The sequence below is a fragment of the Salmo salar genome, chromosome 13, assembly GCF_965601325.2.
Source record: "Salmo salar chromosome 13, fSalSal1, whole genome shotgun sequence".
In the NCBI taxonomy this organism is placed as follows: Eukaryota; Metazoa; Chordata; class Actinopteri; order Salmoniformes; family Salmonidae; genus Salmo; species Salmo salar.
Window position 1 is genome coordinate 71,799,854 of NC_138303.1, and position 12,559 is coordinate 71,812,412.

The 12,559-nt window shown below is 41.0% G+C and overlaps 1 protein-coding gene across 1 annotated transcript in view; it reads left to right on the forward strand.

Annotated features, from left to right (window-relative positions):
- The window catches only part of esama (endothelial cell adhesion molecule a), a 66,719-nt gene extending 54,580 nt beyond the window's left edge, over positions 1 to 12,139 (forward strand). The window contains exons 2-7 of the mRNA XM_014137197.3: positions 1,878 to 2,023; positions 3,348 to 3,549; positions 6,979 to 7,134; positions 8,120 to 8,242; positions 9,010 to 9,139; positions 9,273 to 12,139. Of these exons, the coding sequence (XP_013992672.3) occupies positions 1,878 to 2,023; positions 3,348 to 3,549; positions 6,979 to 7,134; positions 8,120 to 8,242; positions 9,010 to 9,139; positions 9,273 to 9,786 (1,271 nt within the window). The 3' untranslated portion in view covers positions 9,787 to 12,139. The remainder of the gene's footprint in view (positions 1 to 1,877; positions 2,024 to 3,347; positions 3,550 to 6,978; positions 7,135 to 8,119; positions 8,243 to 9,009; positions 9,140 to 9,272) is intronic.
- Positions 12,140 to 12,559: the final 420 nt, after the last annotated feature.

Here is a 12,559-nt window from a genome sequence, read left to right on the forward strand (position 1 = left end):
TTCACACACCCAATTCATGAATATGTATAAGTAGTCATTGATATTCTTCGGAGGTGGAACCTACATGTGCATTGCCTTTCTAGGACAGGAAATTACATCAAAATAGTGGCGGCAACTTCCTCTGGGGGTGGGTCCTTTTTAAAGACGTTCTCCAGCTAATTAATAAATCACACACACACAGTTGAAGTCGGAAGTTTACATACACTTAGGTTGGAGTCAACTTATTTTTCAACCACTGCACAAATTTCTTGTTAACAAACTATAGTTTTGGCAAGTCGGTTAGGACATCTACTTTACATGACACAAGTAATTTTTCCAACAATTGTTTACAGACAGATTATTTCACTAATAATTCACTGTATCACAATTGCAGTTGGTCAGAAATGTACATGCACTAAGTTGACTGTGCCTTTAAACGGCTAGGAAAATTACAGAAAAAGACTTGGAAGCTTTTGATTGGCTAATTGGCATCATTTGAGTCAATTGGAGGTGTACCTGTGGATGTATTTCAAGGCCTACCTTCAAACTCAGTGCCTCTTTGCTTGACATCATGGGAAAATCAAAAGAAATCAGCCAAGACCTCAGAAAAAAATGGTAGACCTCCACAAGTCTGGTTCATCCTTGGGAGCAATTTCCAAATGCCTGAAGGTACCACGTTCATCTGTACAAACAATAGTACGCAAGTATAAACACCATGGGACCACGCAGCCGTCATACCTCTCAGGAAGGAGACGCGTTCTCTCTCCTAGAGATGAACATACTTTGGTGCGAAAAGTGCAAATCAATCCCAGAACAACAGCAAAGGACCTTGTGAAGATGCTGGAGGAAACGGGTACATAAGTATCTATATCCACAGTAAAACGAGTCCTATATCAACATAACCTGAAAGGCTGCTCAGCAAGGAAGAAGCCACTGCTCCAAAACCGCCATTAAAAAAAGCCAGACTACGGTTTGCAACTGCACATGGGGACAAAGATTGTACTTTTTGGGAAAATGTCCTCTAGTCTGATGAAACAAAAATAGAACTGTTTGGCCATAATGACCATCGTTATGTTTGGAGGATAAAGGGGGAGGCTTGCAAGCCAAAGAACACCATCCCATCCGTGAAACACGGGGGTGGCAGCATCATGTGTTGTGTGTGTGTGTGTGCTTTGCTGCAGGAGGGACTGGTGCACTTCACAAAATAGATGGCATCATGAGGGAGGAACATTATGTCGATATATTGACGCAACATCTCAAGACATCAGTCAGGAAGTTAAAGGTTGGTTGCAAATGGGTCTTCCAAATGGACAATGACCCCAAGCATACTTCCAAAGTTGTGGCAACATGGCTTAAGGACAACACAGTCAAGGTATTGGAGTGGCCATCACACAGCCCTGACCTCAATCCCATAGAAAATTTGTGGGCAGAACTGAAAAGCGTGTGCGAGCAAGGAGGCCTACAAACCTGATTTAGTTACACCAGCTCTGTCAGAAGGAATTGGCTACCCCAAACGTTTGACCCAAATTAAACAATTTGAAGGCAATGCTACCAAATTGCTACCAAATACTAATTTAATGTATGTAAACGTCTGACCCACTGTGAATGTGATTAAAGAAATAAAAGCTAAAATAAATCATTCTCTACTATTATTCTGACATTTCACATTCTTAAAATAAAGTGGTGATCCTAACTGACCTAAGACAGGGAATCTTTACTAGGATTAAATGTCAGGAATTGTGAAAAAATGAGTTTAAATGTATTTGGCTAAAGTGTATGTACAATTCTAACTTCAACTGTATGCATGTATATGTGTATGAATAATCTCATTATTTTATAAATCTTTGTTGAAAAGTGATATCCAAAGTATAAGTAAAGTACCCCTCTCCCAACTCCAGGTGTGCTGGCCCAGATCCAGATGCCGCAGAGGACCATGGAAGTGATCGAGGGTCAGAAAGTGGTGCTGCAGGCCTGGTACAGCACCAGCTCCCTCACTGTCAAGAACACCGTTCTCTGGAACTTTGTGGCCAATAACACCCAACTGGTGAGTGTGTTTTAGGATCTGTTTTGTTGTGTGTGGTGCCTCTAGCATCTGTGCTGATCGTCTGACGATTTAAGGGCTGTCCTCACTTGAGATGCGTACAGTAACTTGAACTTTTGCACCAAACATTAAGGCAAAGGCATATTTGCTGTGACATATCATAAGTCTACAATAAAATGTACCTGCATTAGCTCTGCATACAAGTTACATACTGCCTTGTCAGAAGTACTTTGTACATGGAAAGGTTTTTTGGTGTAAAAATTAAACTCATCTGTAATATTGCCTTTTTTTTAAGTCAACTTGAAATGATGAATGTATTCTATTTTGTTAGGTTTTGTTTTAATGTTAAACTCTGACTTCTGTGACGCTTCACATAATTTGTCTGAGTATTCAGAAAAATATGTTTATGTTCTGTCCGGTTTTTGCTCAAAAGCTTCCAATGAAAACTGAAAATCTGACTTGCTTGGCCATCTGTGGCTGTAACGTGGAGGATTATTATCATGAAGGATGTTTGACTGCTGTTATACTGTTAATCTGGCAACGCTCTTCCTTTGGAAACCCTCCTAAATGAATCAAATAAAAGCCTTAACATTCCATATATCCACTGTATTTTACCCTTGCTTGAAAATGCATACATTTGAAATGTAACATTTCTGAAAATTAGGCCATCAAGTGAAACAATGCTAAACCACTGAACAGAGTTGTGATTTTGGGGTAAGGTTGGGTTTAACCCTTTACAAAACAAAAACAAATTAAGCTGGTGAAAGTGGGCCATAACTGTCATCTGACTTTTTCCCCCAAACTTACATCCACAGACAATGTTATCTAATGACCTATGTGGGTTTATACTGTATGTTTGCTTATTCCAGATTATCCTACCATAGTATACAGACGGACCAAGTCCCAAAGGGGATCAAACAAACACAAAAAGTCCACTACAGTAGCATTCACCAGCAGTTGATTGGGAGATTGCAGTTGTTGACCTTGAGATGGCAAGCTGCTTTGGCTAAAGGCCCAGTCATGGGGTGGTAGTCTGACATAACTAGAGAACCCTTATCTCAACTCTGTTTCACTTGTTTGCATAAAGGTCTATATGATTTGAAAGAATGTGGTTTTGTTATTATCTTCTAATCTCTTTGTCATATTTTAAAGTACTCTAATTATATTCCTACTCAAATACTTTTCATGGCTCTATTAAGAACATAACATCAGCTAAGAGAACATCTTGGTAATGGCAGATGGTGTAAAATTAAGAAAAGGACAGTATTTTTGAGGGAGCTTTGCAACAATCTTCATGGCTCTTGTCCCCACCATCCACCCCACACAGATCATCTCGTACACCCCAGACTCGATCAGTTTTGGCAGCCCCCAGTTCGGGGAGCGTGTGGGCTTCACAGCCACCATGCCCTCAACCAACCTGTCCCTGTACATCAACAACACGCAGGAGTCGGACTCAGGACGCTACCTCTGCCAGGTCATCATCCCCGGGGCAATGGGCCTGACTGGAGAACTTAGCCTCAACGTCAATGGTAAGGACAAGGAGACCCCTTATGCAGTTCTTGTAGTTTATGTAGTCATACAGCATTCCATCTGTGTATTCTTATAAGAGCTGTATATGAAGAATGAGGCAATCATGTACATACAGTGCATTCTGAAAGTATTCAGACCGTTGTACTTTTTCCACATTTTGTTACGTTACAGCCTTACTCTAAAATGGATTAAATAAAAACATCATCAATCTACACACAATACCCCATAATGACATAGCAAAAACTGTTTTTTAGACTTTTTTGCGAAATGTGTAAATGTGATATTTCACTTTATTTAAGTATTCAGACCCTTTACTCAGTACTTTGTTGAAGCACCTTACAGCAGCGATTACAGCCTTGAGTATCACGCTACAAGCTTACCACACCTGTATTTGGGGAGTTTCTCCCATTCTTCTCTGCAGATCCTCTCAAGCTCTGTCAGGTTGAATGGGGAGCGTCGCTGCACAGCTATTTTCAGGTCTCTCCAAAGATGTTCGATCAGGTTCTGTGAAAGAAGAATGGGAGAAACTCCCCAAATAGAGGTGTACCAAGCTTGTAGTGTCATACCCAAGAAGACTTGTGGCTGTAATCACTGCCAAAGGGCTGGGCCACTCAAGGACATTCAGAGACTTGTCCCAAAGCCACTCCTGCATTGTCTTGGCTGTGTGCTATGGGTTGTTGTCCTGTTGGAAGGTGAACCGTCAAGTCAGTCTGACAACCTGCTCCAGAGTGCTCAGGACTTCATCAAGGATCCCTCTGTACTTTGTTCCGTTCATCTTTCTCTCTATCCTGACTAGTCTCCCAGTCCCTGCCACTGAAAAACATCCACCACCATGCTTCACCATAGGGATGGTGCCAGGTTTCCTCCAGATGTGACGCTTGGAATTCAGGCCAAAGATTTACATTTTGGTTTCATCAGACCAGAGAATCTTGTTTCTCATGGTCAGAGTATTTTAAGTGCATTTTGGCAAACTCGAAGCACGCTGTCGTACCTTGTACTCAGGAGTGGGTTCCGTCTGGCCACTATACCATAATGGCCTGATTGGTGGAGTGCTGCAGGGATGGTTGTCCTTCTGGAAAGTTATCCCATCTCCACAGAGGAACTCTGGAGCTCTGTCAGTCACCACCGGGTTCTTGGTCACCTCCCTGACCAAGGCCCTTCTCCCCCGATTGCTCAGTTTGGCCTGGCGGCCAGCTGTAGGAAGAGTCTTGGTGGTTACAAGCTTCTTCCATTTAAGAATGATGGAGGCAACTTTGTTCCTGAGGACCTTCAATGCTGCAGACATTTTATTGGTACCCTTCCCCAGATCGGTGCTTCTACACAATCCTGTCTCGGAGCTCTACAGACAATTCTTTCGACCTTATGGTGTGGTTTTTACTTTGACATGCACTGTCAACTGTGGGACCTTTTATATAGACAGGTGTGTGCCTTTCCAAATCATGTTCAATCAATTGAATTTACCAAAGGTGGACTCCAATCAAGTTTGAGAAACATCTCAAGAATGATCAATGGAAACAGGATGCACCTGAGCTCAATTTTGAGTTTCATAGCAGTGTCTGAATACTTAAAGTACCAGTCAAAAGTTTGGACACACCTACTCATTCAGCTGTTTTTCGTTATTTTGACTAATTTCTACGTTGTAGAATAATAGTGAAAGACATCCAAACTATGAAATAACACATTTTGAATCATGTAGTAACCAAAGTATATTTGCAGACACTTGGCATTCTCTCAACTAGCTTATGCTTTTCCAACAGTCAAGGAGTTCTCACAAATGTTAAGCACTTGTTGGCTGCTTATCCTTCACTCTGCGGTCCATCTTATCCCAAACCATCACAATTGGGTTGAGGTTGGGTGATTGTGGAGGCCAGGTCATCTGATGCAGCACTCCATAACTCTCCTTGGTCAAATAGCACTTACTCAGCCTGGGGGTGTGTTTTGGGTCATTGTCCTGTTGAAAAACAAATGATAGTCCCACTAAGCGCAAACCAGATGGGATGGCGTGTTGCTGCAGAATGCTTTGGTAGCCAAGTGGGCCTTGAATTCTAAATAAATCAGTGTCACCAGCAAAGCACCCCCACACCATCACACTTCCTTCCCCATGTTTCACGGTGGGAACCACACACGAGGAGAATATCTGTTAATATACTTCGCGTCTCACAAACCGGTGGTTGGAAACAAAAATCTCAAGTTTAGACTCATCAGACCAAAGGAGAAATTTCCACCGGTCTAATGTCCATTGCTCATGTTTCTTGGCCCAAGCAAGTCTCTTCTTCTTCAAATTGGTGTCCTTTAGTAGTGGTTTCTTTGCAACAATTCGACCTTGTAGGCCTGATTCACACAGTCTCCTCTGAACAGTTGATGTGTCTGTTACTTGGTAAGCATTTACTTTGGCTGCAATTTCTGAGGCTGGTAACTCTAATGAACTTATCCTCTGCAGCAGAGGTAACTCTGGGTCTTCCTTTCCTGTGGCAGTCCTCATGAGACAGTTTCATAGCGCTTGATGTTTTTTGCATCTGCATGTGAAGAAACTTTCAAAATTCTTGACATTTTCCTGATTGACTGACCTTCATGTCTTAAAATAATGGACTTTCATTTCTATGCTTATTTGAGCTGTTCTTGCCGTAATATGGAGTTGGTCTTTTACCAAATAGGTCTATCTTCTGTATACCCCCCTACCTTGTCACAACACAACTGATTTGCTCAAACGCATTAAGACGGAAAGAAATTACTCAAATTAACTTTTAACAAGGCACACCTGCTAATTGAAATGCATTCCAGGTGACTACCTAATGAAGCTGGTTGAGAGAATGTCAAGAGTGTTCAAAGATGTTATCAAGGCAAAGGGTGGCTACTTTTTAAGTATCGCAAATATAAAATATATTTTGATTACTACATGATTGGTTACTTCATGATTCCATATGTGTTATTTCATAGTTTTGATGTCGTCACTATTATTCTACAATGTAGACAATAGTAAAGCATAAAGAAAAACCCTGGAATGAGTAGGTGTGTCCAAATTTTGACCAGTACTGTATGTAAATAAGATATTTCTGGGTGGGTTTTCTCGAAAAACCTGTTTTTAACTTTGCTATTTTGGGATAGTGTGTGTGTAGATTGAGGAAAATGTATTTTTTTTTTCTTCTTTCCATTTTAGAATAAGGCTGTAACAAATGTGGAAAAGGGAAGGGGTGCACGCACACTTACAGATGTGCTGTACTTGCAGTTATACCCACATATATAGTACATGCGCACCACATACAGGAACATGTGTGTACAGGTATCTTAATACAATAGTTTGTCAGTTTGCCACTACCCTAAATCCTAAACATTATTTTATCAGTTGTTATTCAAATACTGTCTCTAACTCAGCATCTCATCACAAATGGTCAACTAACTATCTCTTAAACCTCTCTCCTATGTCTCAGTCCCTCCTGCTGTCCCAGAGTGCTCTCTGTCAGGGAAGCCTGTTCTGAAGGGCAACGTCACACTGAGCTGCAAGTCCAAGTCAGGAAAGCCCATCCCAATGTACAAGTGGAAGAAGACCAGCCCCCCGTCCGAGGTCTTCTTCTCTCCCATGCTCAGTGAGTAACTACCTGCTGTGTGACATCTGGAACATGGTGGCCTAGCTTTATTAACCAACATCCTAATAATTTTTCGGGGCTTACTATGAAATAGTGTATTTATTGTAGTTGTCCTATATTTCAGCTAGAGCGTGCTCTATTTCTACAGTTTGATGAGAATAAGAACTTTGAGAGTACTGTAATAGTATGTAGTTCAGCCAAGTTGTTGTAAGCACCTAATGTGAGTTGCTCTGGATTAGAAAGGTACTGTATCTACAATAAGCACATGTAATGACAAAGCAGAGGGTATAACTTTGCCAGTGGCAAAGGGTTTTGGAAAGTGAAATGTGAATTGAGACAATCAGGTCTCACTTTACATGATGTGTCCTAAAGTTACAGGCGCTAGGTAATGACAGTGTAACCACATCCAGGTATAACAATTGTGAGTGTTATTTCAATCTGTACTTAGTAATACACTACATGCGTATGTGGCTACCATGTATCTATGTGGATTTAAGGACACTTAATGTAAAATGGCACAGGCAATCAAAAGGATGGTGAATAAACACATCTGACTTTCTTTTGGTATGCCTGTGTCATTGTTCTGTTCCGTTTTGGTTTTGACTTGGAGATTTAGCTGCTAATCTGTTTGGAACAAGATTAAAGCACAGATGAGGTTGAATCCTCATTTGACTCGCCTCAAATGCACTCGTTTGAACCTCTCTTCCAAATGCATAGTCAGTGTTCCCATAGTTAGATCAATTATTTCCTCTCCTTTATGGTATGCAGTAATTAGATAGGTATCCCACATTGTTTGGTACATTTTATTTTCTGGTTAGTAGGGATTTAATGATGAGGAATTTCATATGACGAATACACGGTGTCCATATAAGGACAGCCACAGCCTCAGTAAGACTGACAATGCTGTCCTAATATGGACACTGTATAAGTTTATCTCTCTTTGTGTGTGTGTGTGTGTGTGTGTGCGTGCGTGCGTGCGTTACAGATGAAAAAACAGGCACGCTGAAGCTGAGCAACTTGAGCAGCAGCATGTCGGGGAAGTACGTTTGTACGGCCAGCAACACAGCTGGCAATGACAGCTGCTACATCAACCTGGAGGTCATTACCTGTACGTACTGAAGTACCCACATGACTCACTATACACTATATCGACCAGTCAGAATGTAGAGAAATGTGCTTCCTAATATTGTTGACTCCTGGTACGTGAAATGGCTTAGAAAACCAGAGCATGCAGATATCCAGAGCAAGTAATTAACAATGAATTTTAATCGGGACTGATGCACTGCCCTTCACTTAAATGTGCATTCCTCTAAAAAGGGTGTAATGCACATTTCATGTTTATTTAAAAAAAAAATTGTATATATTAATTTGTTTTGTTGAAATTCCTGCACTAGGTAGCTAAGTCATCTCTCTCTCTCTCATCTAGGACCCACTAAAGTTTTATTTCCTCAAAACGTGGTCTGGTAGACTCTAGATTAGATGCAATAAAGCTTTTTTTTAAAGGAAACATCAATTTGGTGGAAAAGGCCATGCAGGGATGCTGTTCTGTTAAATAAATTCATCGAAATTGAATGAGGTTTAATAGCCTTTTTTGTATGTACGTTCTTTGTGTCTTTACGCGTCCACAAAAAAGTCAACTCTGCCTAGTCCTTTAAAAACACTGAACAGTCACAGGCTGCTGTTCTTGCACTGTTGGGGGAAGAGAGCTGAGTAGAGTTCATGTAAAAACAGGACTAATGTACAAAAACACGACACTACCGTAGTTTTATCGTTTCATCCACAAAGGCTCTTGATCCGGCTGAAGTTATTTACCCTGGAGAGTGAAGGTACTATTCCACAGATCTGTAGTGCAAATGTGTATGTGTGTTTCCCCAGCGACTAATGCAGGGATGATTGCTGGAGCCACGGTGGGCTCTGTGTTGGTCTTCATATTCATCATCCTCTTCCTCATCTACCTTCTGAGGCGAAAGAGAGACTATGAAGAGGACCGGGCCAACGACATCAAGTTAGACTCCCTTTCACAATATTGATGTGTTGCATGCGTTCATGTGCCCAAATGCATGTCAGCCAGTCTCTCACCCCTTTTCCCTTGCTCCCTCTCTCTTTCCCTCCTCTCTTTTTCCCCTCTTCATCCCCAGGGAGGACGCTCAGGCGCCCAAGCGCATCTCGTGGGCCAAGAGCGCCGGCTCAGGATCGGACGTGGTCTCCAAGAACGGCACACTCTCCTCCATCACCACCACTGCCAACAGACCCCACCAGAGGGAGCCCTCGTCCCAGCACCACCACCACCTCCAGCATTATCCCCAACGCCCTCCCTCTGAGACAGCCTCCATCATCACAGCCACAGGCAGCGTCTCTGGCTACCGAGCTGGACCACGCCATGGAGCCTCCACCCACGCCGTGCCGGACTACGGCTACAACGTGGCTACACCCCTGCCCCGCGGTCATCTGGCTAATTCTGCAGCATCCAGTGCCAACGGTAGCCCCATGCCCAGAACCAAGCACCCACAGTCCTATACCCAGCCCCAGGCAGTACCTGCTTCCCCGCGCCCACCACCTCTGCCCACCATTGTGACTGCGTCCAACATCTCCCGCATGGGAGGGGTGCCCATCATGGTGCCAGCTCAGAACCAGGCTGGCTCGCTGGTGTAACGCCAGTCTGCCATGGTGCGTTGTCCCTTTACCCTTCAACGCTGTACTTACTCATGTAGATTTTCAAAAGGAAAAGATTCAACTGCCACTAAGATATGTCTAATTCGAGCATTAAAGCTTGAATTGGCCTTCGAGAAGCTTGGGGCATTTGACCCGGTCAAAATGCAGTGAGATCAGTAGTAAGACCTTAAAAGAGATGGACTGTGTTGCTACATAAGGCAGTTTTATTTAAGTATATGGAAGTACATTTTTTTTTACACTTTTTATACTCAGTTTGTGTGCTAAGGATGCATAGATCTGGATTTCATACATTTGTGCAGTATCTTTTTTTAAATTATTATTGTACTATCGATCAATGTATGTTTTACAAAGTTTTCCAATGCAACTTTTTTCGAGATTGTATTTACTCTATCTACCATGTCCTATGAAGGCCATTCTATGACATCACTTTAAAAATGGGGACAAGATGTCATGACACCCACTGGTCAATGCGTGTGTGTGTGCCTGTGTATTACAGCAAGAACAGTCAATGCGTGGATCCCACTGATGTTTTACTTTATGCATTCCGCGCAGATTGTATCGATGTATGTATGACAACTGTAGATTAGGACCAAATAAAATAAATATATATGTTTTAATTGTCATACACGGATAGGTGCAGTGAAATGTGTTTTACAGGGTCAGCAATAGTAGTGCTGCACCCCTGGAGCAAATTAGGATTATGTGCCTTGCTCAAGGGCACATTGACAGATTTTTACCTTGTTGGCTGGGGTATTCAAACGCTTTAAGCACTAGGCTACCTGCCACCCTGTGCTTCAAACCAAATTTGCATATATTATACATTTTATTCTCAAATATGGTGGACTAGAATGACTTTCTGCAACATTTTCTAAATCCTAGGTAATCCGTTGCCTTTTCATGTACCTTGTATAAAACTTCACGCCAATGCTCTTTAGACACAGCGCTTAAAACGTTACTATTTTACTGCATAGGAATAGCTTATAGTATAAAATACAATTTGACACATTTTATCAATTACATTTGAATTTATCGACTAAGATGGTGGTTATATATGGTTCCACCATTGAGTTGTAATGATTTTTGGTTGCTCTCCACAAGGAAATTGTAAATAAGATATTTACTATTTTTCTTTCAATTGTATTTGAGGCTATTTGTTGGACTGGATACAAAACCAAAGAGGTTTCAACTTGTCAACATCCCAAGCTGATGACAAATATATTAATGGTTAATAGACCCAAAAGGTGTCACATCAAATGAGTCTAAGATGAGGCATAAAAGATACAAGGCATAAAACAATTCCAACGTGATATTGGCTATGTCACTGATCAAACTACCCTTGAGACAATCTGGACTTCTTTGATAGCATTTACTTTGGCAAAACTCTACTGTCCAATTTTTACCCTTAGTCTTGATTGCTCTATTCAGACATGTCTGTGTGTAGCAAGGTAATATTGTTCCACTAGGTTATGAACAAGATACTTGTAGTAGATTCAAGAAACAAAGCGTGGCACATAATAGACTACTCATTAAATATGAAGTGGAGGTTTGTGTCACTTTAAATCCGAGGACTGGTTCATATTAATGGCTGGAGTTAAATGAATAGAACAGCTTAAATGAAGCATGTAGGTTTTCCTTCTAAGCCTATCCTCAACCTCTGTATCACTGGAGAATAGCTATTGCCAGTACACTGGAGCAGAGAGACACTGTTGGAGCTAGGAACACAAGCATTTCGCTACACCTGCAATAACATCTGATAAACATATGTATGCGACCAATAAAATGTTATTTGATTTGATGTAAGACACAGTCTTATGTCCGTTTTTATGCGCACAGAAGGTCAGACCGGAAGAAAAGCCAAATGCTAAAAAGGATTAGCCACGACATCGCTGAGGATGTGTGACAATTTTTGTTGTATGGAGACTAGCTCAGACTCAAAATAACATATAGTATGTGACATACTTGTATGTGTAGTGGTATTCAATGGCAAATGCTTTTGCTGTTTTTTAAAGATAAAAATATGAAACAATGTTCAAGACTGGCCATTTGTGATACTGTAATGTATATGCATTATGTAGTACAAAGATAGAATTACAAAACACAAACACAAAATGATAACATTGAATATCACAGAACATCTTATAAATACTAGTAATCGATTAGTTATAACTGATAATGGAACGTAAGAAGACACACTGATGGCTGTTGTGCAAATGTATGTATGTATATATGCTCAACCATAGACAACTATGTACAGTGTTTAAGTTTCTTCAACTTATATGTATATTGAAAATACTCTCTCAATATTTTTAATTAAAAGAGGAATGGTTGTAAAGGTGTATAATTTATTTATTTTACCACCTGGAGAAAGCATTACACCTGTATGATCCAATAACCAATATCTCAGACCGGATGAGTAACAATGAATGTGTGAAGGCCTACAACATTATGGGCCATATCTTAAATTAACTTGTCATCAGTGCATGATTTTGTTCATGGAAAGAGAAATCCAAACAACCTTTTTTCTTTTGTCATCACCCTGTGGCCTAAATATAACTTTGCAGTTTGCATTCACTCCTGCCATCTATTGGTTGTGAAGATTATTGCATACAAAAATGGGGGAAAGACATGCAGTATATGGATTCCAAGATTAAGTGCAGAATTACAAGATATGAAAATGAGCTGAAATGGATCCAAATATAACACTCGGGACCAGTTTTCTCAGTTGGAAGAGTTTTCTAGTCCAGGACTAATC